Source organism: Pogona vitticeps, chromosome 5, assembly GCF_051106095.1.
Source record: "Pogona vitticeps strain Pit_001003342236 chromosome 5, PviZW2.1, whole genome shotgun sequence".
Lineage (NCBI taxonomy): Eukaryota > Metazoa > Chordata > Lepidosauria > Squamata > Agamidae > Pogona > Pogona vitticeps.
Window position 1 is genome coordinate 1,137,262 of NC_135787.1, and position 24,042 is coordinate 1,161,303.

The window sequence follows — 24,042 nt, forward strand, 5'->3', positions numbered from 1 at the left end:
TAGAGGCTGACCCTGCCCTGAAGCCAGGAGAGGAGCCTGCTTATGCAAGAGCTCCGGCTTCTTGTCCGATCCACAGCTCTGGACAAAGGCTGCCTTTGTGCTTGTTTCCACCACACCTCAGGGAGCCCGTCAAGGCTGCATGCCCGCCCACACCCAGTGGAAGCCCGGGTCTGCAGCTCTCAAAGCTCCATGGCAGCCTGTCCGAGCTGAGCCGAGCCCCTCAACAGCCTCCCTTGTTCTTTCTCCTGGTAGCTTCTTTGTCATTGAGGACCACATCCTGCACACAAGTCAAGGCTTGGTGGACAGAGCCTACATTGACGAACTCTGGGACATGGCCCTGTCGAAAACCATTGCTGCACTCCGGACCCATTCGGTGAGTGGCAGCCCAGGAGACCCAGCCAGAAGGAGGCCTGAGCTCATGGCAGCGTTGGCTGAGAAGGACAGCTTTCCGCTAGGTGGAACCCACTGCTCAGGGTGCTTTTGACAGAGAGTGGCCTGCCGACCGCGTTCATCAGGCAGAGGGGATGTTGTGTTGTGTGTGATCCTCAGCCTAATAGCTTGTAGCACAAAATGGGTTTCAGCTGCACCCACATTCCTGGACCATGTGAACAATGATAATTAGTGTAGACTTTAAAATGTAGACTTGAAAAGTTACTGCTCTGGAATGCGTGCACTCACATACATAAATGGTGTGGTTGGTTGGTTGGTTGGTTGGTTGGTTGGTTGGTTGGTTGGTTGGTTGGTTTTTGCAGCATGTTACAATCTTGTAAGAGACAGATAGCTGGAAATCAGTATTTCGTGCTTTCTCACAACTCCCACTCGGTCTGTACTGTGCACACACTTTCAAGAACTGGAGAGTATAAAAATGTGGCAGAAGAATCAACCTCTCACCCTGCCTTTCTTATTCTCCCCCAGTCCTACTGCTCTGATCCCAACCTTGTCCTGGACCTGAAAAACCTCATTGTACTTTTTGCTGATACACTCCAGGTGAGTTGCAATGCTCCCAGCCTTTCGAAAAGCCCCCCCCTTTCAAAAAGGGGAGCTTAGAAGAAGGTCTCCATATCCCACATTCTGAACCTCTTCCTCCTCCTCCTCCTCCTCCTCCTCCTCCTCCTTCTCTCCCTTGGGGCTGTCCTGTCCTCCCTTCCTTCTGACGGTGAGGAGCACTACGTGTCACGATGCCTGCCTGCCTGCTCGCTGGGCTCAGCCGTGTCTGGGACCCCCTTCCATTCCAAGGGATAGGGAAGGGTTCCCTCTCTGCCCCTCCTCTGCCGGACGCCGGCTTGTTATCTGGTGCAGCCACCCTTGCTGCCTTCGCCCAGCTCTGCCTCAGCTGTCACTCCAAGGTCCCTCACCGAGAGGGGCCCTGAGAGGTCCAGGAGCGGGGGCCCGTGGGATGGCCTCGCATGCCAGTCCCCTGAGCTGTTCAGGTCAAAGTGTGCCACGGGAAGGTGGACCATGCCATTTCTGCCTCCCCCTCCCCCCAACTGCCTTGCACTGGGGAGCCATGCCTAGCAGCCCCCCCCTCCCTGTGGTGGCATGGACACTCCAAAGGCTTGACCTGCCTTTGACCCTTTGCCTGTCTCTGTCCAGGGCTATGGCTTTCCGGTCAACCAGCTCTTTGACTTACTGCTTGAAATCCGGGATCAATATAGTGAGACCCTGCTGAAAACCTGGGCAGGAGCCTTTCGGTAGGTCTCCTGTAGATTTATGTATGTAGGTATGCCGGCTCGGGCTTGTGTGTGTGTGTAGACAGCGGAAGGGCCAAAACAACAGCAGCAGCTATGCAAAGTGCAAAGAAGCATCTGAGTTGGGCACTCAAAAATGGTACGGCCAAAACTGGAATGGCAAAGAAGAAGGGGTCTTACAAGACCACAGGGGAAGGCTCCTGGCAAGCCTCCCTGAGCAGGGGCTCCTGTAACTCTGGTGCCACCACAGAGCAGGCCTTTCTTTCCTCAGTAGCTCTCCAAGCTCTGCTCCTTTGTGGTGATGCTGCTGCTGCTGATGATGATGATGTTTGCTGGCCCTTGTCCAGCCATCTCCTCTCAAGTTTCCTTTGGGGGGAGGAGGGGGAAGGGAGGGGCACGGGCCTGTGTTAAATAAGATCCCGAAAGGTCAGCACGGGGATTGAGAATGTGGGGAGAGGATCTGCCAGGTGGGGGCCTGGTGCCGACCGCCCAGGGGTCAAGACCTGTTGCCCCAGGGACGGCCTCCCATGGTTTATGTGGCCCGTGGGGCCTTGCCCCGTTGGAGGGCCCTCGGTTGCCAGCTCAGCCCCTCTCTTCCCGCCGGCCTTGCCTCTTGCAGAGCCATCCTGGATTCAGACAACTACAGTCCCATCCCCGTGGGCAGCGAAGGCGCCTATCAGGAGGTGGTGAGGCAGTTTCCGTTCCACGATGCGGAGCTGGAGAAGGTAAAGCAGGGCCCGGGGAAGGGTGGAGGTTGGCCCCCTTTGATTCTCCTTTGGGGGGAGCCCCTCTGGGCTGCTCAAGGGAGTGTGCCACAAGGGAGGGGTCAGGGAAGGTGGCCCAGAGGTTGCGGCCCCTGGGAGGTTGGCTGCCAAACCGCTAGAGGCTGGCACAGGGAAAGGGGCTCCAGTGGCGTCCAGAAAAGAGGCGGTCTTTGGTAAACTTCTTGGCACTGAAGATTTGGTGAGTGGGAGGTAGGGGGCAGGAGCCAGACAGCTGAGCTGCAGAGGGGAGCCCAAGACCAGAGCTGGGGGGTTGAGGGCTGAGGAGGGGCTTGTCCCCGGAGTCTCTTGGAGGGGGCCTGCTTCTGGGAGGAAGGGGACCTGCGGCTGGCCAGGAGGCCTGCCGAGCCCTGGGGGGGGGCTCCCCTCTGTGTGTCGCTCTCCAAGTCCCGTGCCGTTTGGTGGAGGATGCTGCCCCCTACCCAGGGAGGGTCCCCCCGTGCCATCCATTCCAGAGGGCACAGCCAGCACTGGGTTGAGGGGAGGGGGCTGGAGGCCTGGGAGGGGGGGCAACAGTTCTCTCATAGGGACCCAAGGGAGAGGAAGGAGAAGAGCAGGCAGCTTCCCATGGGAATGGAGGGAAGGAGAGAGAGAAAAAAGAGAGAGAGAGGTTGTGAGAGAGGAAGCATGTCTTCCCTCCCCAGCCTCAGTGTTTTATTCCTTGCTTTTCCACTCTCAGCAACCCTTCCCCAAGAAGTTTCCCTTCTCCGAGTTTGTGCCTCGTGTTTACACCCAGATCAAGGAGTTTATCTACGCTTGCCTCAAGTTCTCCGAAGATCTTCATCTCAGGTAAAGGGCGGACCCTTTGCTGCCGTTCTGCGGGGGGGGGGGGGGCGTCTCCACCTGCCCTGACCGCGTCCTCTTTCTACTGGGCAGATCTTCCTGCATCGAGCCTTTCCCCCGTGCAGGGGGAAAGCTGCCTGCCCTGACGGGTGGCGGGTTCACCGTGAGCCCTGCCTGGGCCACCTGCTGCCCGTGTCGGAAGAGGATCCCAGGATAAGGAGGGCGACGGAAGGGAAGGCCACGAAGGCAGCGCGTTCTTTATTAAAACAAAGGGCAATGGCTTGGGGAAAGGGAGTGACTTTGATGAACGTAAACCACATCTGGAAAAGCCACACTGCTGGGAATCAGGCATTTCCTCAGGGATCCACAAGACACCCTTCCCCCCCCCAGCCTTCCTCCCCCCCCCCCCCCGGTCTGTTGCTGCTGATTTCTTTAACCGATAACTATTCCTGCTTGGAAAAACAGAGAAAATAAAGAAAAGAGCAGAGGGCCTGGAAATTCCCTGGGAATGCGGGGGGGGGGGGAGGGAAATTACTAGGAAGCCGTAGGTGTATAATATCCGAGTCCTGGACTCCTCTGCCCTGGCAGCGATGCCCACTGCAGAATGGAGGACCCAGGCTTCTTCACGCCGCAGTGGCTGTCCCCTAACCTCTCTCTTTAGGGGAACCTCATTCCAGGGCTTCCTTCCTTCCTTCCTTCTTTCTCTCTTTTGTTCTGTGTTGTTCTTAAGGCTGTAATTGTCTGTTCTGGAGACCCAAGGCGAGACTCCTCAAGGCCCCGGTCAGCATCCTGTGTGGCAGAGCCTTTTCCAGAGAGAAAAACCTTCCACCTGTCTAAGTTCCTTTCTTCCATGGACTTCCAAGGGCTCTGCTTGGGCTATTATTTTATCTATTTCAACTTACGTAGCTCCCACCACTCTGGGCGGTTCACAACATGATCAAACCATCATCGCTACTTTCCATGAAAAGAAACCCACTCAAGGCAGATAATGTCATTAAATATAGTCTATGCAATAAAGCCATTAGAATGATCAGAAAAACCAATAAACATGGAAACAGTTTGAAGAGCTTCCTCTGGGCTAGTCACTTGCTTTCTAAAATCTTCAGGAGTCAGGACTAATCAATTGGTTATCAGGTATCAGCCCATTTGGTTGCCAGAGCCAAGGCACCACAATAGCCCACAGAAAGACGCTTCTTCCATTTTGTTTTGTTTTGTTTGTACGGAGCCGGCGTCTGGTCTGCCGGGCCCTCCGAGGAAAGATGCAGAACATGTGGCTCATTTCTCAAAAGGCAGAGAAGGGGGTCCTAGATCAAATCAAGCAGGAACTCTGTCTAGGAATGAAAATGATGGGGCTTTTGGGCTATTGAGCTTTGACCCTTCTTGGGAAGCCAGGTCACTGGAAAAACACAATCATCCTGGGAGAAGAGGGTGGCTGAAGCAGAGGTGGGTTGGCTGAACCCGGGAAGCCACCAACGTGGGTTGGAAAGGCTTGGGCAGGGCTAATAATGGCTGGACCTTTTGCAAGGCACTGATTTCATAGGGTTGCCATAAGTTGGAAGCAACTTGATAGCAGGCCACAGCAGCAGCCATGAGATGATCATTGGATGAAATCCCCAAAACAGGAAGGCAAAATCTGGGATTTCCAGGTGTTGATTTGCTGTTGGACACAGACTGCCAAGAGTTCAGGGTTCTGAATCCTGCTTGGATTTGCACAGTGTCCTGCGGTGCATTGTTGTGCTGCTCTTTTCTCCCCTGGGTTACGTTAGAAAAACAGGTTGCAGATATAACACTTCCACACAGTGTACCTGCTCATTGACTACTTGAGTAGTCTATGTCTAGATGGGCGGCATATAAATGCAATAAACAAACAAACAAACAAACAAATAAATAAAATACTTGGCTGAATCACGTGGCGCACCTCTTTCTGTTAGTGTGGAAGGTGTCTGCCCAGGACCAGCTCTCTCTCGGCCAGCCTTGCTCTTTCTCCTTCCCCGAGGGGCATGGCGGAAGGCACTTGGCCCTCTCTGCTCTGGGGCAGCAAAGCACCCCTTCCTTCCCCTCCTTGGTGCTCATCACATTGTGATCTCCAGCCCTTGTTTGAGCAGGGCAGGGTCTGGCAGGAGCAACAGTTGCTGAAAAGGAACCCCAGGTTGTAGTTCCTCGCTGTCTGTCTGTCTGTCTGTCTGTCTGTCTTTTTCACCCTTCTTTTCTCCACGCCCCGGCTGACTGTTCAGCTTGACAGCTTGAATGAGTTTTTATTAGGAACTTTGCTTGCTAATCTGGTCAGGACGTTTTCTTTCTCCGCCTTTCTGCTCCCTGTCATTATAAGTTGCATCCCGGAGCGACTGAGGTCAGCCTGCCCATCACCGTTGTTGGAGAGGTCACTCCCAGCCACTGTTGCAGCATCAGGCCGTCAGCTGGTGCTGTCATCCAAGGGTCTGTCTCTCTCGCTCTCGCTCTGCTTGTCTTTTTGTCTTCCTGCAATGAGCAGTGCCTGCAGCAAAAAAGCACAGTGCGTTTTATCTGTTAATTAGGATTCTAGGCCATTTATGCTTCTGCTGGGGAGGGGTAGGTAAGGAGGGGGCAATAGAAGTGCACTCCCCCCCCCCAAAAAAAAAACTGATTAGGTGAGGAGAGTGGGCATTCTTCTCATATTCTCTGCTGGGAGAGGTCGGCGTTCCTCCCCTTGGGCCACCCATTCTTCCCGACGGAAGATCCCTCTGAGAAGCAGGGATTTGGGGGTGGGGTGGGGGGCACAGCAATGGAGACAGAGGTGTGTCTTCTTGTGGAAGACAGTGGACGGGCCCACGGAGCTCCTTACCCTGGGCTTATGTGAGTGTCGTCAGAACCATATCTACCCACATCTGGGGTGGGGGGAAGCAGGGAGGTGGGCAGCCTCCCTCCCTCTTTGTCCCCCACTTTGCCAGTCTTGCTTCTTGAAACGCCTAGTGTTTGGAGGTGTGTTTCTCCCCATTTTTAGAAGGAACTTCACACAGCTGACTCCCCGCACCCCCCCCACCCCATCTGTGGTTGCTTAGGGTGAGGCCTTGAGGTTGGCATTGAGGAGAGAGAACTGGGACAAGGGGAAAGGTTTTCTCAAGTCCCCTCCCGGAGGAGAAGGTCTGGGCTGGCCGCCTCTCCTAAAAGCCCCTGGGGGGGGGGACTTTTCCCTTTCAGGGTCCGCCTGGCCTCGCCTAAGGGGGAGGGGAGTGGGGTTGCCCAGGGGTTGCCCCCAGCCTGTGCCCCTTCTGCTTGGGGGGGGGAACCAAGAGGGTGAGTGGGACCTCTGGAGAGAGACGGGGGCGGGGGCTCCTTCCTGGCCTCCCCACCCTCCCCCTTGTACTCCCTGGCCCTCTTGCTGCTTGTCAGGTGAAAGAGGCCCAGAGCCAAAGGTCACGGAGGGCTGCGTTGCCAGGGGCCCTCAAGTTATTACTGCTTCTGAAGCTTGTTCTGTCTGAAGCCCTCCCTTCCTGCCCCTGTCAGCTGTCTGTCATCCTCCTCTGACAGATAAAGGGCCCTGTCATTTGGGAGCCTAATGCAAGGCCGAGGAGAGATCAAAGCAGAGCCCGCCTCTTGCCCAAAGCTGCTTTGCAAAGGGAAGCCGGCGGGCGGGCAGCCGGCTGGAGGGGAGGCAAGAAGGCAAGGAAGGGAAGGAAGGAAGGGAAGGGAAGACAGAGGGTGAGAAGGGAGGATGGCCTTCTTCCCCGAGAGCTTCCCGACTCCTCTGGAGAGGCAGAAATGGGTGGGTGGGGTGTTCTGGCAGCTCCCTTGGGAAGCTCGCTTGGCCCAGAATCGCCTCCTGGCCACGACGGGATGAAACCCTCCTAAGCCTTCCAGAGAGACAGCCAAGGGGCTTGCATGCGCTCGGGACTGGACTGTCAGCCAGCACACTTGAGGCTGGTGTGGCTGATGCTCTCAGGCACTGAGTTTGCGGTGCACGTGTTCCCAAGAACAAGGCCAGGAGGAGGCACGGTGCAGAGTCCGCCTCCGCCCCCCCCCCGGTACCAGGCACAGAAGTTCCTTGGCAGCCTTTGGGACAGGGTGAGTGATGTCAGTAAATGGAGGGAGCGTTGTTGTGGCTCATCCGATGGAGGCGGCAACGGATGGAAAAGAAATGAGTGGGTTTGCCATTTCTGCACAGAAGGTGTTGTACTTTGCAAGACGGGCAGTCCTGGGTCTTGCCTCTTTCCAAAGGAAACTATCCCTTGGCAAGGCAGTGCATTCTGCCATTGGAAAGTGCGATTCCCGGCACAGATGTCAAGCGCACTGAATGGAAATGCAGTCTTTTAGAAGGGGTGCACAGACACTTGGCAAACAGTGGAAAAGAGGCATTAACTGCAAGCATGTGCCTCTGAATGTGTAGATTTTGGGAAAAGAAGCACACAGAACTATGTACAAACTTCCCATGGGAAGGGAAAGGAATTTCACAACCCACAATGCAAGTTGGGTGCAACTGGGCAAAGTAGAGGCAACAAAACAGAATTTACCCCATTCCCCAGTGGACTGGGCTAGCGTGGGGATGTGCGGCTGAATTCATTCATTCCGTTAGTCCTTTTTGCCCCGCCTTTCTCCTTAAAAAGGACACAAGACGGCTCCTATCATTGAAAGACCATATTTAGAGCTAACAATGGTGGGTATACAAATACAAAAAGGATCGGACAAACAGCACACTGAAAAATGTAAGTGACCCTGAAACACATTCAAAGCAGTAAAAGGTTCAGCCACCCATTTAAAAACATCCCTCAGGCAGCCAGTCGTTGAGACGAAGCTTGCCTGAAGAGAAACGTCTTGGCCTGCTTGGGGAAGGAGAGCCAAGACGGGGCCGGGCTGGAATCCCGTGGGAGGGGGTCCCATCGTCTGGGGAGCAACCATAGAGGAGAAGAAGAAGAAGGCCGTCTCTCCCGTCTCCCCACCAAGCGCACCTGCAAGGGTGGCGGGATTGAAAGAAAGCCCCCCCCCCCGAGGATCTGCACACTCGATCCAGCTCATCAAGCGGGGTGGTGGGGGTGGCCATCTTAGAGATCGCTTGGACCCAAGCCGTTTCGGGCTTTATAGGTTAGAACCAAGTTGAAGTTAGCCTGGAAATGGATTGGCCGTTTGTCTCAGCAACCCAAGTAGGGGCTCCACTTGGCATCTGTTCCTTCCCTTGGGCTCCCTGGTGACCCCCGCCCCCCCCCACACCATTGTACATGCCCTTTGGGCAAATCCTGTGATAAACAGCCAGAGCATCCCCATGCCAGTCGGCCATCTCAGCATGGGCTGGACCTGGCCACCTAGAGTGGTCTATTGACTAGATAGGCGGGATATAAATAAAATAAATAAATAAATAAATAAATAAAAGGCGGAGGAAGTCCTTGGGCAGCCTTCAGGAGCCCAAACGGGACGATGAACCTTCGGGGGTACGGGTCACCCAAACTGAACAACCGAAAACCAACAGAACAAAACCCAGGCACACGAAGCAGAGCAGGACCCTGATCCAGGTGGTTACGGTGTTGTATGTCAGGAAGCCATTTCCTGGTGCCTTTGCCGTAAGGAAGTTAGCAAGTGTTCATCCAGACCTCTCTTGCCTCTCTTGTTTTTTCCATTCTTTTTCATTTGGAAGAGTTCTTGGTGTTTGTCATTTATCAAGTTTATTCTTGCCTTTGACTCAGAGGCCTCATTGTACAGAATCAGGGGTGCATTTTTTAAAAAAAAATTAATGAAATACCATTTAAAAATCATTTAAAATGTGTAAGATGGAGAAGGTGAAACAGAAGCAATCTGTTCTCCTCTAGCCTCCCCCCCCTCTCTCTGTGTGTGTGTGTATGTGTGTGTGTGTGTGTGTGTGTGTGTGAGAGAGAGAGAGAGAGAGAGAGAGAGAGACTTGCTGTTAGGGTGATGCTCCCTCTGTGATGCTGGATCTTCCATCATCCAGTTTTACTGCAGCTGCTTCTGCCCTCCTTGCAACACACCTGCAGGGCTGTCGTTGGTGCCGTTGCAAAGGCAGGCTGGGATTCTGGCCCCCGACACTCCGTGCTCAGAGAAGGGCCACTTAACGTTTTCCTGGCTTCCCAGGCTGGGAGCCATTTCCTTTTGCCCTTGTGGATTTCCCGTTGGTCTCCCTGTCTTACAGCTCCACTGAGGTTGATGACATGATCCGGAAATCGACCAATCTGCTGCTAACTCGAACTCTGAGCAACTGTTTGCAGAATGTTATTAAGAGGAAGAACGTTGGCCTGACGGAGGTGAGGCTTTGCAAAGGGAGGGTGTGTGTGTATGTGGGGGGGCCCTTCCTGGCCAGGGAGGCTGCTCCCCTTTCTCCCTTGCAGCAGCTTCAGACGTCCTCTGGAGAGAGGGTGCAACCCTTTCCAGTTCCGGCCTTCCCCATCTGGGCCTCGTCTGAAGAGAGGGCAGTTGCTTGCTGACCTGCACCAACCCTGTTCTGACTCAGTTTCTCTTCCTTGGCCAGCCCCTCTTGTGCCCCCCTCCCCCCCTCTGATGACTCTAGTGGCCCACAATATCCTTTTTTTGCCCGTGCATGGAAGCCACTGTCCACTCTTCCCCAGCGTGGCCAAGCGGGAGTTTCACTGATGGGTTGAGTGAGGAGGCTGGGAAGCCAATGGAAGATGCTTGCACCTTTTCTATGGTGGGGTATAGAAATCTGTCTCCCAGCACTGGGCTAGTGGTGGAGGCAGGTGTGTGTGTGTGTGTGTGCGAGAGAGAGAGAGAGAGAGAGAGAGAGAGAGAGAGATGCCTGTCTCACCCCACCGCTCACTTGGGCTTTGCGACGGCTCCTTTGGAATACCTGTGGCCACTTCTTATGGCTGGTGCTCCAGCCTTTCTGCCCCCCGTTGGGGGGGGGGGGAGGAGGTTGCACCTGCTCACGTCCCAAGACAACCAAATTGGCTCTTAATTACCACTTGAGGGGCCTGCAGGTTCTCCTAAAAAGGCTCATCTGAGCAGGGGCAGGTTGGGGGGCAGGAGCTGTCACTCAGCCTCCTGTCACTTCAGACGTCCCGGCAGTTGGCCTCAGACCGACTGTCTTGGTTTGGTTCGGTGTGTGTCTGTATGGAATGCCTCTCCTTTTGTCACCGTCTTTGCCTTTTAATGAGATTTGGGGTACATAATGAGGCCAGCTGAATTTAGAAAATTCATTAGTGTGTTTGTTCTGCCTCTAGCAGAAACACGGGGAAAATTCCTTCGCAGAGAATACTGGCTGGCTGAAGAAGCCTCACCCATTATGGAGCTCTCTCTCTCTGTCTCTCTCTCACACACACACACACACATGCGTGCATGTGCGCTTTGTGGGGGGGTGTCTTTGTTCAGGAACCTGGTTTTTGTGCTGGAGGCCATGTCTGCAAGACAGCAGGGAGCTCTCTCTCTCTCTCTCTCTCTCTCTCTCTCTCTCTCTCTCTCCTGTCGGGGGCTTGGCCTCCCTTGTGGGCCGTCCGCGGCCGAAAAGCCCAAGTGTGAACTGAGGGTGTATTGTTTCTGCAGCTGGTCCAGATTATTATCAACACGACACACCTGGAGAAATCCTGCCGGTTCCTTGAGGAATTCATCACCAACATCACCAACGTCCTTCCAGAAACGGTCCACACGACCAAGTTGTACGGAACCACCACCTTCAAGGTGAGGCCGGCAGTGGGCCTCCCCCGTCCCTTCCACACAGCGGAAACTAGAGATGGGCATTGGGGTGCGACATGGGGGGGGGGGTGCGGACACGCGCGTGCGGGGACAACAGGCTCCTTCTGGTTCTCCTGGAGATAAAAACAAGCTGTGGGGAGGATTGAAACGTATTTTGTACAAAGCGTATTTCTTACCGCTTTAGCAATCTAAATTATTCCATTCAGTACCTGACATATAAAATGGTATTATCTTCCGTGTTGTGTTCCATGCGGGCAAGTGGCCTGCAGCTTAGGGCAGCCCTCATAGGATGTTCCGAGGTATGGGAAATATTTCAGGGTCGGTTTCCGTGGCCAAGGAGGGGCTCCAGTCCCGTTCTCTTGAATCCTTGTGGATTGCTCTGTCCCGTACTCTACCCCAGCTCTATTTTTTTTCACCTATTTGTGATATTAAATTTACTGGTATCTTAATTTTTGCCAAATGAAAAATAATTGGGGGGAAAACAAAATTGAAAAAAAACTACAAATGTAGTAAAAGAAAGTATATTATTTGTCTTTTATGCTGTCTTTACCTGCTAAATGGAAAGGCTAGGAAGGGCAGATAACTAGGGATCTGAATGGAAGCAGTTGAGTTTCAGTTGGTACTCTCCCCCCCCCCAAAAAAAAATCACTAAAGCAAAGGTCACCAGAAGAATACAAACAGCAAGCCACCCTCAAGCCAGGAAGCGCACGTAAGTTTGTACACACACACACACACACACACACACACGTACACACACACACACACACACACACATACGTACACACACACGTACACACACACACACACACACACACACACACACACACACACACACACACACACACACACACACACAGAGTGAGTCCTGTGGGATGCTTCTCCAAGGAACATGGCAGCATCTGAAACCTAGGGGCCTTGTTTCTTAGAGAGCACCCCCTCCCTGCCGCCTGTTTCGTGCCTCTGAGGGAGACCCCGTGTGCTGGTGGCTTGCCCTGGGAGCCTCGGCTTGGCCCAGGGGGAGAAAAACAGGCCCCTGTCCCTTTCAGAGGCTTTCGTCAGCTCAGAGGATCAGGAAAGGCGCTGCTGAAGCCTCTGCTCCCTTTTGTGGAGGCCCAAGGGTGGGATTCGGGTTGGGGTCTGTCTTCTTCTGAACCTTTCCTGCCCCCCCACCCCAGGACGCCCGACATGCAGCAGAGGAAGAGATCTACACAAACTTGAACCAGAAGATTGACCAGTTCCTGCAGCTGGCAGACTATGACTGGATGGCCGCGGAGGCTGGCTCCAGGGCCAGCGACTACCTGGTGGACCTCATTGCCTTCCTGCGCAGCACCTTTGCGGTGTTTACTCACCTGCCTGTAAGTGCGGCCGGGAGTCGAGGTGGGAGGACGAGGGGCCAGCTCCTGCTCCTTCAGGGCAGCCGCCGCTCTGGCTGTGCCTGTTGTGAGCTACCTCTCTGTCTCATGCACATGGGCCCACCGGAAACTGGGGAGGGAGGAGAAGGTTGGAAGCCATCCGTGGAATGTGGATCATAAGGTCGGAGAAGTCAGCAACGCACCTGGCTGGCTGGTGCAGGCATCGACCCACTTCTGGAGAGGCCCTAGCTGAGCCATGCAACATACCTGATGGGGTTCCGTCCACACAGACGCTCCTGTTTGCACGACGCATTTGGACTACAATGTCCAGATTCCCCAGCCAGCTGTAAAATCCACATCAATCTCTGCCCTTTGGACGAATCATCCTGGCTTGTGAAGCGGTGGGAGATCCATGACAGGGGTCCCGGACTTGTTTTGGCACTCCCCTCCCCCAAATCTGGGGATGCCCATTTGCTTGGCAGTGGGGGGGGGGGAAGCCGAGGTGAACTCCTGATTGGAACGGCCAAATTTCCACCCTGAAGTTATTCCCGGAAAGTAGGGGAATAAAACAGTTCCCCCACCCTCACTTCATACAAACACACCAGTGTTTTATATCTGTGAAGCTCTCCAGTCCTCCAGGGGAGGTTCTCTGGAGGTTGAGTCCTGGCCACTGGGACTTCTTTCTTGTGAGGTCGAAATGTTCCGCTCCTCCATGCAGCTTGTTCAGACCTCGGATAGATCCTCCAGGATGGGTTCCCCCTTTCCCTTGGTCTGAATAGGCTCCTTAGATAGACAAAGGATTTTGGGGGGGGGGTTTGAGTGAAAATCCCACTTCATCCTTCCCCTGAAAGATCAGCACCACACCCACCCGAAAGACCACTGTTAATGTCCCGTGGCCAGGGGTGAAGAAGGAGGTCCCGGCACCCGTGTTTCAGCGTGGCTTAGAATTAATAATAAGTGCATGCCATCAAATCCATTATGACCATTAGTTACCTTTTTGTCAGGGTTATCTGGGTAGAGAGTATTTGGACATGGTTTCTCCTTCCCTTCTGGGGTGTGTGTATGTGTGCCCAGGGGAGAGTGTGTCACTTGCCCAAGGCCACCCAGGCTGGCTCTTCTCCTGGGGGGCTCTGTGCTGACCCTGACGCCCAGCCTCTGGCTCCTTAAGCAGTCCTCTCAGCTGGCTTGGAACCGAGCGTGCCTTTGTCTGGAGCCATCTGTGATCTGCCCCATCCCGGTCCTCTGGACGAAAGTCCCCCTCTGGACGTCTGTCTCTGGACTGCTCGACACCCTCCCTGGGGGTCTTGCTAGAGCCATGACAGGCAGCTTGCCGGCCACAGCCCCCCCCCCATGTGCCGCTCCCACCCTCCTCGGGTGCCCTGTTGTGCTCCGAGATGCCCTTCCGAAGTGCTGCATAAGCTTGTTGGAAATGAGCGGGGGCCTCATGTTTAAACATGGCTTAGTGAATTTTAGAGGTAGCTTGGGGGGGGCAGCAGGGCAGCAGCCCCCCCCCCCGGGGATGGTGGCAGAGAAGCTGCTCTCCCGAGATTTCATGGAATCCTAGAGTCCTGGGAATCGGGGAGGGCAAAGGGGCTTTTTCTAAGGCCATCGGGTCCAACCCCCTCGGCTCAGGACACGGATCCCAAGTCAAAGCAGATCCGACGGAAGGTCGTCCAATGTTCTCTGGAAGGCTTCCCAGCCCACCTCAGGTTTCTCCAGTCCTCCACCATTGTATTTTTATTTTTTAAATGGCTTAGGCTACTAGAGGGCATTGGGAAGCCTTTGAGGTTAACAAAAATGCCCCCTCCCCATTTTTGGGTATGAATTGGTGCAGCCCTTCAGGGGCCGGGGTTGGCTTACTTGCCTTCCTCCCCCCCCCCCCCCCACAATCTCTGGAAGTTGCCGACCCTGACTTTATGGGATCCGTCTGGAGGAGAGCTTAGAGCCAGGGTGGTCCAGTGGATTCAGGGTCAGACTAAGACTCGGGAGACGTGGATTCAAATGCCGACGGAGCCATGGAAATTCACCTGAGGGGTCTGGCACCAGTAAAAACACTCCTTACATGCCTCACCTACCTCAGAAGTCCCCCGAGGGTTGCCAGACCTCTGGTGTGGTGAGGTGGCCCATCACGCTGCAGGGACCACCCTCCCTCCCCCCACCCCGAATCCATTCCTGTTGTGCTTCCATGGTGAAAAAGCGGTGGGAGGGCCTGAACGGGGGGGGGGGTCCAGCCTGGCTGCTCTTTCCGCCTGGTCCCCGATTCTCTTGCTACTAGATGGGGCTGCCCCCAGGAGCAAGGCTGCCCCTCCGATCCTGCCTGCCCCTTGTCAGATTTGGCCCTCCTGGTCCTCCCCGTAGGGTTCCCCCCTTTCTGTTGACCGCTGTCTATCACTGTCCGGCATGAAGAGTTCATGGCTGAGAGTGGGGAGGGACCTAGCGCACCCACCCACACACACACACCCCCGCATGCGATGCAGCCGCACAGAACGTCTAGGGTGGTTTCGGGTAACCGTTTTCAGATGGCCCCAGCAGATGGAATGTGCTCAGAAGCGCAGCCACGGCCTTGGGACCCCCACCTTCTGCACCCAGGCAGGCGGGGAGCAGCCCGGTGGTGGTTTGCTACTAATGGGAAGCAACGGCCCCCACCCACCCCCCTGCGCTTCCCAAAGAATGCTAAATCAAACAAGTGAATAAAAATGCGGCTCTCCAGCTCTTTGGAAAATGGAACGCCAGTGGCAGGAGATGACTATCATGCAGCAGAGAGAGAGAGAAAGAGAGAGAGACCTTTTGTTCTGGCGGCTGATTGTTGTTTTAATTTCATGTCAGACAAGTTAATGTAAATCGCATTGACAGATCTGCACCGAGCACAGGGATTTGTTGACTTTAAGCCTTTTGGAGATGGGAGGGTTATGTCAACACCTCTGGCTGGGCTGTCAGCTTAACAAAGCGAGGAAGTTTTTTATTTGTTGGGGAAAGGGGTGTTTTTCTGTTTTGATTTTCAGTTTCCTTTAATCCTCTGAGGCTTGTATCTTGATAACCTCCTTTGCAAGGTAATCGGGGAGGTCGAGAGGTCACGGCTTCGCCTTGGGAAGGGGGGAAGTCATCTTTCAGCGGCCCTCCCTCCCGGTCCTAATCAGCTGCAGCGGTTGAGCCTGACTCTTCTGCAAGGGAGGGAGGGAGGGAGGGAGGGAGGCGGCTATTCTTGGTGCTTCCTCTCACGGCCCCCCCCTCCCCGCAGCCCCCTCTCTTTTCTGCCCCCTCCCTGCCGCCTTTCCTCCTCTGCTGTTTACTTTGGGCCAGATGGTGAGTGCAGATTTCAGAGGTGGGCCCTGCACAATTTCAGCAGCCTTTGCTAAGGGAGGGATTGGATCTGATCTCCCCATTCCTTCTTGTTGTTGTTGTTGTTTGACCCTTGCTCCGTGGAGTGGGGGGGGGTCCTTTGATTGCCCCACCCCCACAAGATCGTTGTCATCTGGTGTGGGTTTCCTTGCCTGAGCATGGATTTGAACCCAGGTCATCTGAATCTTAGTCTGAGCGGCCATCCTCCGTGCCACTCTGCCTCTCTATTAATTTCCATTTGCTGAGAGTGACAGGCTGGGCGGACTGGCTGGGGCTGGCTCCTTCCATCTTGGGAGCTACCTTTCACCAAGCCAGTCCCTTTATCAGGCTTGGTGTGACTGGCAGCAACTTCTCCAAGTTCAGGGAGAAGGCGTTCTCAGACCTTCTGGTGATGGTGGGGATTTGGGCCAGAGTCGTCCTGTGCGTCCCAAGCCACATCCTCTTCCTCTGAGTCGCAGCCCTTCCTCTGCGCTCCATGCAATAATGCATCGCATTTGCACCCTGCATCAGAGTGCTGAACACCCTTCCTGTAAATCACATCAGCCACTTGGAGAATGGCTTCCTAAGGCAGGCTGATATGACTCTACCTCCCATGTCGGCTCTGGAAGAAGGCTTGCTTGTCCAAACATCCGTGCAGTCCACAGCCAAAGCGAGGTATGGGCTGGAGAGAGTGTCACCTCTTTGCTGCCTCCTGGCACCAGGCTTCTGTGGTCTGCCCCCAGGAAACTCTCTGTGGTGGTGGTGGTGGTGGGATGTTCCCTGCGCACCTCTCCTGTCGGTACGGCACAGCTAATACACCGTAGAATTGGAAGATGGAATGTGAGAAGTATGAATCAAGGTAAACTGGAAACAGTAAAGCAAGAAAAGGAACACATGAACATGGCAGGGCTTGTGTCAGGGCGCTAAAGTGAACAGGATTGATGGGTGTCGTTAGCTAGTCTTTTGTGTGCAGTGATCACCCAATCTCCTGAAAAGGACACAAAGCTGATCCCACGGTTGAGTAGATACTCAACTGTCTCACACACTACACCAGAACACAGACAAAGTTCTAATTCCTGTCCTCTGAAGATGCCCGTGGCCACAGAGACGGGTGAAAGGTTAGGAAGAACAACCTACAGAACACAGCCAAAGAGCCCGAAAAACCCACAAACACCTTTGGATCCCGGCCATGAAAGCTTTCGAGAATACAAATGCCTGATGTTCAAGCTGGAATCTGAAAAGGAAGAGGTACTTGGGATCATTTTGTAAATATCTGCTAGCTTAAAGGGCATACCAAAGAATTTCAGAAGATCTGTCTGTACATTATCGACTAAAGCAAAGTCTTTGGTTGTGTGGATCATGAGAAATTGTGGGTTGCTCTGAAAGAAGTGGATGTTCCTCAGCACTTGATTGTCCTGAATGTGGACAAGAAGCGACCATTAGGACAGATTATGGAGAGACAGAACAGTTTCCTAGTGGCAAAAGTGTCAGACGGGGTGTGTGTTTTATCCACTTCCATCTATATGTCAAGTTTCCTGGCTCTGTTCTGTGTGTCCCCATTACCATCATCTGTGGAGGGCCAGCCGGATGTCCAGGCTCGAATAGGACTGGAGCACACCTGTTGTCTTCATGGAATTTAGCATTCAGTAGGTCTGCTTGAGTCGGGACTGGCAGTTGGCTTGAAGCTTTGGTCTCCTTCAGCTCTCCAGGACAAGCTGAATGTTTGTTCTCTGGCACATTGAGGACCACCAGAGAAAGGCAAAGCGCTCAGGGGTAGTTGCTTCAGGAAGGGCCGGTTTCCTGCATGGTCTTCCTTGTGAGAGCTAGGAAGTGCCCTCCTTTTTGCTGCCTGCTGTGTTGTTTCAGGAATCCAGTTGCAGTTTCCGTGCAGTGGCCCTTCCCACTGGGAGGCAGAAACTCATAACTGGTGAGGGGCGGTGAAGTTTCAGATTGCGGCAGGTATTGGCACCAGAGCAGAGTCCCCATCTGTGCTGAATTGGCCTCCTCTAACCAAGATGGCAGCTGCTTTGTGTTTCATGGAAAATCTGACCAGTGGAAAGAATTTAGTTTCTTGGAGGAGGCAAAAGCCCACCGCAGAGTTGCATGGAATGGCGCCGTGCGGTCCTTCCTGTTGTGGTCAGGCCCCAGAGATGGCGGGAGCTTCTTGGGTGGTGTTGGTGGTCAACTTGTGTCCGTAGGGGCACAGCAGAATGCTCCCTCTTCCCCAGCTCAGGGTGCTGGAAGGGAAACTTGTGTCGGTGGAAGGTTTCCACGCTCGGCTGAGAGACCATCCGTGGGGTGCAGAAGGTTAGGGTGCTTTGAGGACCACATCCCTTGATCATCCTAGAAAGCTTCGCCTTCAATTCGAAGCACTCCCTCTATTCAGGGTGGCAGCGGCTTCTCTTTCAGTACAGGGGTATCATCTAGACCACCCCAGACGACTTTGGGGGCGCCCATGAAATGGGGGTGTTCTGAAGGGCCCCTCCCCATTCTAGGGAATACGTAATGTGGGCTCTTTGGGGGTCCCGTCGTGAATTGGTAACAGAGCGGAAAGCCGAGTGGGCGAGCGAGGCAGTGGGAGCCGGGGGGGGGAAGAAGCACCCCTCCCCTCGTTCCAGGATTCTCAGTGATCACTCTGCCTTTTGAGGGCGGGCGACAAGACAAGAACCTGCCTCCCTCCCTCTTTGAAACAGGCAGTTTTATTACAATGCCCGAAACATCAGGGGAGGCTTTCTTTTTTTCAGGCCCCTTTTCTCTGGATAGAAGCGTCTGCCTTAATTATGGCGGCAGAAGGCCTGGGGCTAGGTTGTCCCCCCCCCCCTTTCCCCTGACTCAGTTGACTTTCCAGAGCCAAATGCATTTATCCCAAGAAGCCATGGTGCCTGACCAGCCCCAGGGGCAAGGGACCAGGTTCCAGAGAAGGGATGGAGCAGAGCGGCTCTTCCGAGGTCTCGTCCTTCTCTGGGAACACAGAAAATGCGAGAGCGTGGGGCATCCAGTGGGGAAGGAGAGGCAGCAAATGGGAAGCAGACAGGCGGAAATGCTTGGTTTTAGCAACGCACATGTTTGACCTGTGGCGCTCTGCGGCGACACGCCAGACAGAAGCCAAGGGATTAGGAGGAGGGCTCTCGAAAGGAGGAGCGGGCTGGGCTGTCTGGTGAATCCCCTTCAAAGGGCCCTTTAAGTGGTAGGAAAAGACCTGCTTTTCATAAAGGAGCTGCTAATTGACACGCAGGAGGAGAGGGGTTGGGTTTGCCTTCTGCTTAACAACGACAACAACAGCAACAACAACAAAAAGCCCCCCCAAAAAAACCCTGCAACTTTCACCTTGAGGGTTACTTGGGGGCCTTTTTAAGAAGAAAGGCGCGGTTAAATAAATAAATACATAAATGAATGAATGAATGAATGAATGAATGAATGAATGCTTGGAATTTCTTATAATTAGCTTATAATTATATCTTGCATTTCTAGCAAGGCTTTGTTTATTTTGTTTCAAAAAGCTTATATACCACCCAATTAGTGCTAGGCAGTACTCTGGGCAGTCTATATTGCAGGGCAGTCAATGAAATATAATATAACAAACAAGGCATTAAATAATCCAAAAGTGATGAAATAAAATAAAGAAATCAGACAAAAGAGAAAGCAACCATACATGAGATTGAGTAAAACAACAAAGAGCAAGATGTTTGTCCAGAAACCATTAGCCGAGGATGGTCCCCTAAAGGCTTCTTGAAAAAGCCCAGTTTTTAACATCCTCTTGAGGGCAGTTAAGGAGGGGATCATCCCCAGAAGCCCACTCCAAAGGGTTGGGGCCACCACCGAGAAGGCCTGCTTTCTTGTGGATGTCTTTCTGGCCTCTCTTGGAATGTCAGCATGGAGGAGCATCATCTGTGCGGATCAAGTGGCCTGGCATGGGCGGATGTTCTTTGGGAAAGGTGCTCCCACAAACAGCAGGGTCTCAAACCATGGGGGACTTTATAGGTTAGACACAGTGATGGCGAACCTTTTTGAGTCCAAGTGCCCAAACAGCAACACAAAACCAAATTATTTATTTCAAAGTGCATACTGAGGTTTTAATTTAGAAAAAATAACTCATGTCATATACACATTTTGTCTGTCTGGTTCTTTATTGATTCCTCCAACTGACAGCTCTTTTAGAAAAAAACAGTCAAGTGCAAAATGCTACACTGAATTAAACGCACCCTATTTATAAAGCTTATTAAGTGCATTGAAATCCTGAACTTGGTTCCTCCAAAGTAAGCTGCCCTCAGAAAAACAGATATATATAGGATTGCAAATTTTTAAAGTGTATACCTACATTTTATACACTACATAAAGTGTATACACACATTTTCACTTATTTGAAATGTAGTGTTGGAAAAGAGATTTACAGATATCATGACTTGTCAGAAAGTTAAAGCAAATTAAGTGTGGACTCTCACTAGAAGCTAAAATAACCAAAGTAAAGGGTATTGTACTACAGTGGCATCATGAGAAGACAAGCTCACTGGAAAAGTCAGCAATGCAGGGAAAAGTGCAGGGCAGTAAGAAAACAGGAAGACTGCACATGAGATGAATTGACCCAATAAAGAAAGCCACCGTCTTTTGTTTGTAAGACCTCTTGTTTGGTGTTGCAGTCAAAGCAGGACCAGGAGCAGAGAGACTGGGATTCCGATTTGGGGGAATAAACTATGATACTCTTGCCTGCTTTGGGGATGAGAAACAGAGAAACGTGATTGCTACACAGTGTGTTGGCTGTCTTTTACTAGGTGTTTGCTGTTAGTGAGACTCTGCTAAATATTCTGCCCAGTTCAATTTAGAGTCTGCTCTGCTTGCATGCCCTGGGAGAGGTCTCGGCGTGCCATAGGTTTGCCATCACTGGGTGAGAGCCAAGACCTTGAACCTGGCCTGGAACAGTGCAGGCAAGCCAGGACTGGGGAGATGCGGTCGAATTTGTTTACATTTGACACCAGCCTGGCAGCTGCCTTCTGCACCTGCTGCCACTTGCGAGTCAGCCTCAAGGGAAGCTCCATGTAGAGAGTGTTACAGTAGTCAGTCTTTGAGATTGCCAGTGCGCTTTACCAACATCTTCAGCACACCCCCCCCCCCAATCCCCATCCAGGTAGGATTGCAATTGGGTGATCAGCCTCATTTGGTTCAAAGCTTCTAATATTCCTTGTATTTATATCTAGACATATTCCTAGTGGCATAGTGTGTGTGTTGCATTCAGCCTGGCATAACTATCTTAGTGGGCATAATATTTGCAGAGCTGTTCTGTGGAGCAATTCAGCCTGTGTGCCCACGTTGCAGCCGGGTATGGGAGAACAGGGGCGGGACAAAGCAAAACTAGAGTCAGTTTGTAACACAGATCTCTGTTAGCTGCCGTGAGAACAGACAGTGGAAAGAGGCATTTATTCCCCCCAATAAAAAAGTAGGCCAGCTGTGAAATGAAGTGGCCATTAACACTCAACCCCCAATCCCACCCACTCTAAGCATCTTCCTTTGGCAAGGTGTTTCCTCTGGAAACAGGTGGTCCAGTCCTCTGCATGTTCTTGCTGAATCCTGCTTACCAAGTCTTGCTTAGTCAATTAATTGTATGTGTTTTAATTAATGGATCAAATCTCTAAAAGATTACATGTCACAAGACCAGAAGATGACACCTTTTTTTCTCATCAGGCCCCCGCAGGCTGTGTAAGACCTAGGCTGCAAGACCCAAAGAGGGAGAAACTGCAAGACCCCGCTTTTTGTGACGGTGCTTGTAGGAGAGTGAAGGGGGGGGAGAAGGTCAAACTCTGCAAGGGATGCTCTTAGTCCCTCTTCTTCCCTTGCCAATCCGGTCCTCAGGGCAGGCGGCTGGGCGGCAGCCAGGATTTGGCCAGCGAGACACCACTCTGACTATTTCAGATGCCTCAAAATCCCTGTGAAGGTCCCCACAGGCCAGGAGCCGCTTAATTTTAGGAAACAACAATAACGTCCTCATTCTTGTGGTCCATATTACTGTGAGAAATAGAAAACACAGCTGTGTCGGAAACATTCAGGACCTACCGAGGTTATCTGGGTCCCAGCTGGGTTGCCAAGGGGGTGTTCTTTTGGACCGTGCATCCTCCATCACATATACCTGTTTTTGTGCCTGTTCAAGCTTACCGACTGCTTCCCTGAACCTTCAGTGCAAGGATGCTTCTTGAAAAGGGTTTGCCCTCCAGGATGGCTGCCGGGGTGGCCTGAGCGGAGACAAGCATGGACTGAGCTTGAAGCCGGCTTGTGCCAAAACCAACAGCCGTGGCCTTCTCCCGCTCTGAGGATCCTGCATTAAGTGCCTTCGTTAATTTTGCTGCCTTCATGAATGAAGTCATTGTAGTCATTTGTCGAACCAGCTGCATGACACACACCGCACAGTCCACCCATGCGCAACCGTCTGGCTGGCCTGGCCTGATCCTTTGGCCAGCTTCCGTGCTCTTGTAATGGCAGGATGAGCCACGTCTGCTGGCAAGGCCAAAGCTAGCAAAAAGGGGGCAGGAGAAAGAGGCCGCCGTAGGGCTGGTCCGCTGGCAGAGGGTGTGCTTCTGCAGGGGGGGGGGGAGAGAGAGAGAGAGAGAGAGAGAGAGAGAGAGAGAGAGAGAGAGAGACACACACACACACACACACACACACACACACACACACACACACACACACACACACACACACACACACACACACACACACACACACACACACACACACACACACACACACACACACACACACACACACACACACACACACACACACACACACACACACACACACACACACACACACACACACACCCACACCCTGGAGGGAGAGGGCTGGTGCTGAGTGGCCATCCGGCATAAAGGCCCATCTGTCGAGTGCACGGGTTGAAGAGGAAGGCAGGCTAAGACCCATGCTCCTTCTCGTTCTCTCTCACACACAAGCAAAAGACACACTTCCATCTATGTGCAGTTAAGACAACAGCCGGCTTGATTAATCTGCAGAGGATAAGGTGCTGCTGCATCGCCCCACCTGGTCTTGCTCCAGTAGTGAAACCGGTTTAGTCCTTGGATGTATCTTTTCACAGTGGTGGTTCTTTGGTGGCCAGCTTTATGCTGCTGAAGAACCCCTCACTGCTCTCTGGCTCAGATGTCATCCTCTCCTTCTTCTCGGTTAATCCCAAACCCGAGTACATTTTGTGGAAGTAATTTACCCCCTGCCAGCTATTCCTTCCCACCCCGAGCTCTTTTCCATACCCCGGCCTCAAGGTTAGCGACTTGGGATTGTTTCCCATGAAGCCAGACGAAATGTGGACTTGGGCCCCGGTCGTTTCCCGTCTGCTTGGTGTCGTCACTGACTTGGTTGGGATCATGTGTTGGGCATGTCGGATGCAGGGAGACACCCACTATTGCTGGTGAGCAGTTAACGTTTCTCCTCCTCCTCCTCCTCCTCCTCCTCCTCAAGTACATAGATTTGTGAGGGCCAATCTGAATAAAATAACTTGCAAAGACTAGCCTTTAGGTTATCCAAATGAATGTAACTTTCCAGAGCAGGCAAGAAGCAGAGGGTGTTGAGCAGGGCCAGACAAGACTGTTCTGACCGCCTGGAGCTCCCCAGAGCATCTGGGAGGGGGACTGTTTTTAGTCCTGCCTGTAGGATTCTCTTGGCTGCTGATGCCCAGGAGTGGCATCTCCAGAGCGGTTGTGGATCAGCTGCTGAGGAGCTTGGTCGTGGAATATGTTTCGCCTCCTTGGAGGTCCTTGTTTTTGCGCATCCTTCGCTGCAGCACATCTGTACCTGGAAACTGGATTCTGGTCTCCAGTTGTCCAGAGGCCACTTTTATCCCTCCCTCTCCAAGCTACGGCTTATCACCCACACGTGTGCTACGGATGCGCACTGCTGAAGCCACCTAAATAGACAGACCTCCTCATGGTTCCTGAGAGAATCCATTCCTGGGGTGGGACGAGGTGTGCAGTGGGAGAGAGGTGGTGTGCAGGAGGAATGGAAAATGGAGCCTCCCGGAGCATTCCAAGAATGCCGTCCTCTTCCAAAGCAAGGGGCCACAAAATGCCTGGAAGGACACTGGCCACCTGTTGCATCAGGTTGAGGGTCCCATCACCTGCTTATGCTTCACCTTGGCCGTCTCCCTTTCATTTGGATCTGAGCAGAGGGATGTATCCTGCCCTGTAGGTTTCCAGAGGGGTTCCTTCCTTGCCTATATTATTTATGCTGTCACTTCTCTGCTTTAAGCTTTCTTCAACTTTATTCTTATGTTAGAAATAGAGCAATGAGAACTCTGCCTATTATTCCGGAAATGGTCCTCTCTCAAATTGTTAGAGTCACTGTTCTTTTAATTTAATTGCTTTCTGTTCGTTGCTCAGGACAAACACGTGTTTTGCCCTGGGGAACACAACATTGGCAGTTCTTCTTCGTGGCCTCTGTGAATTCCCTCTGTAAAGGGGTTGTTCTCTGCCTGCGCAGAAGACCTTGGAATCTTCC

At 52.9% G+C, this 24,042-nt stretch overlaps 1 protein-coding gene and 1 long non-coding RNA gene across 3 annotated transcripts in view; one reads left to right on the forward strand and one right to left on the reverse strand.

The window, feature by feature from the left end:
• The window catches only part of EXOC6B (exocyst complex component 6B), a 225,404-nt gene that overhangs the window by 122,170 nt on the left and 79,192 nt on the right, over positions 1-24,042 (forward strand). For both annotated transcript variants that reach the window (XM_073002197.2, XM_073002198.2), the window contains 8 exons: positions 253-373; positions 916-987; positions 1,594-1,691; positions 2,308-2,413; positions 3,150-3,259; positions 9,366-9,477; positions 10,730-10,864; positions 12,055-12,234. In XM_073002197.2, the coding sequence (XP_072858298.2) occupies positions 253-373; positions 916-987; positions 1,594-1,691; positions 2,308-2,413; positions 3,150-3,259; positions 9,366-9,477; positions 10,730-10,864; positions 12,055-12,234 (934 nt within the window). The remainder of the gene's footprint in view (positions 1-252; positions 374-915; positions 988-1,593; positions 1,692-2,307; positions 2,414-3,149; positions 3,260-9,365; positions 9,478-10,729; positions 10,865-12,054; positions 12,235-24,042) is intronic.
• LOC144589563 (uncharacterized) lies at positions 4,850-7,808 on the reverse strand. The gene is made up of 2 exons (XR_013545736.1): positions 7,741-7,808; positions 4,850-5,747 (listed from the first exon to the last, which is right to left on the reverse strand). It is a non-coding gene; the product is annotated as an uncharacterized LOC144589563 (long non-coding RNA).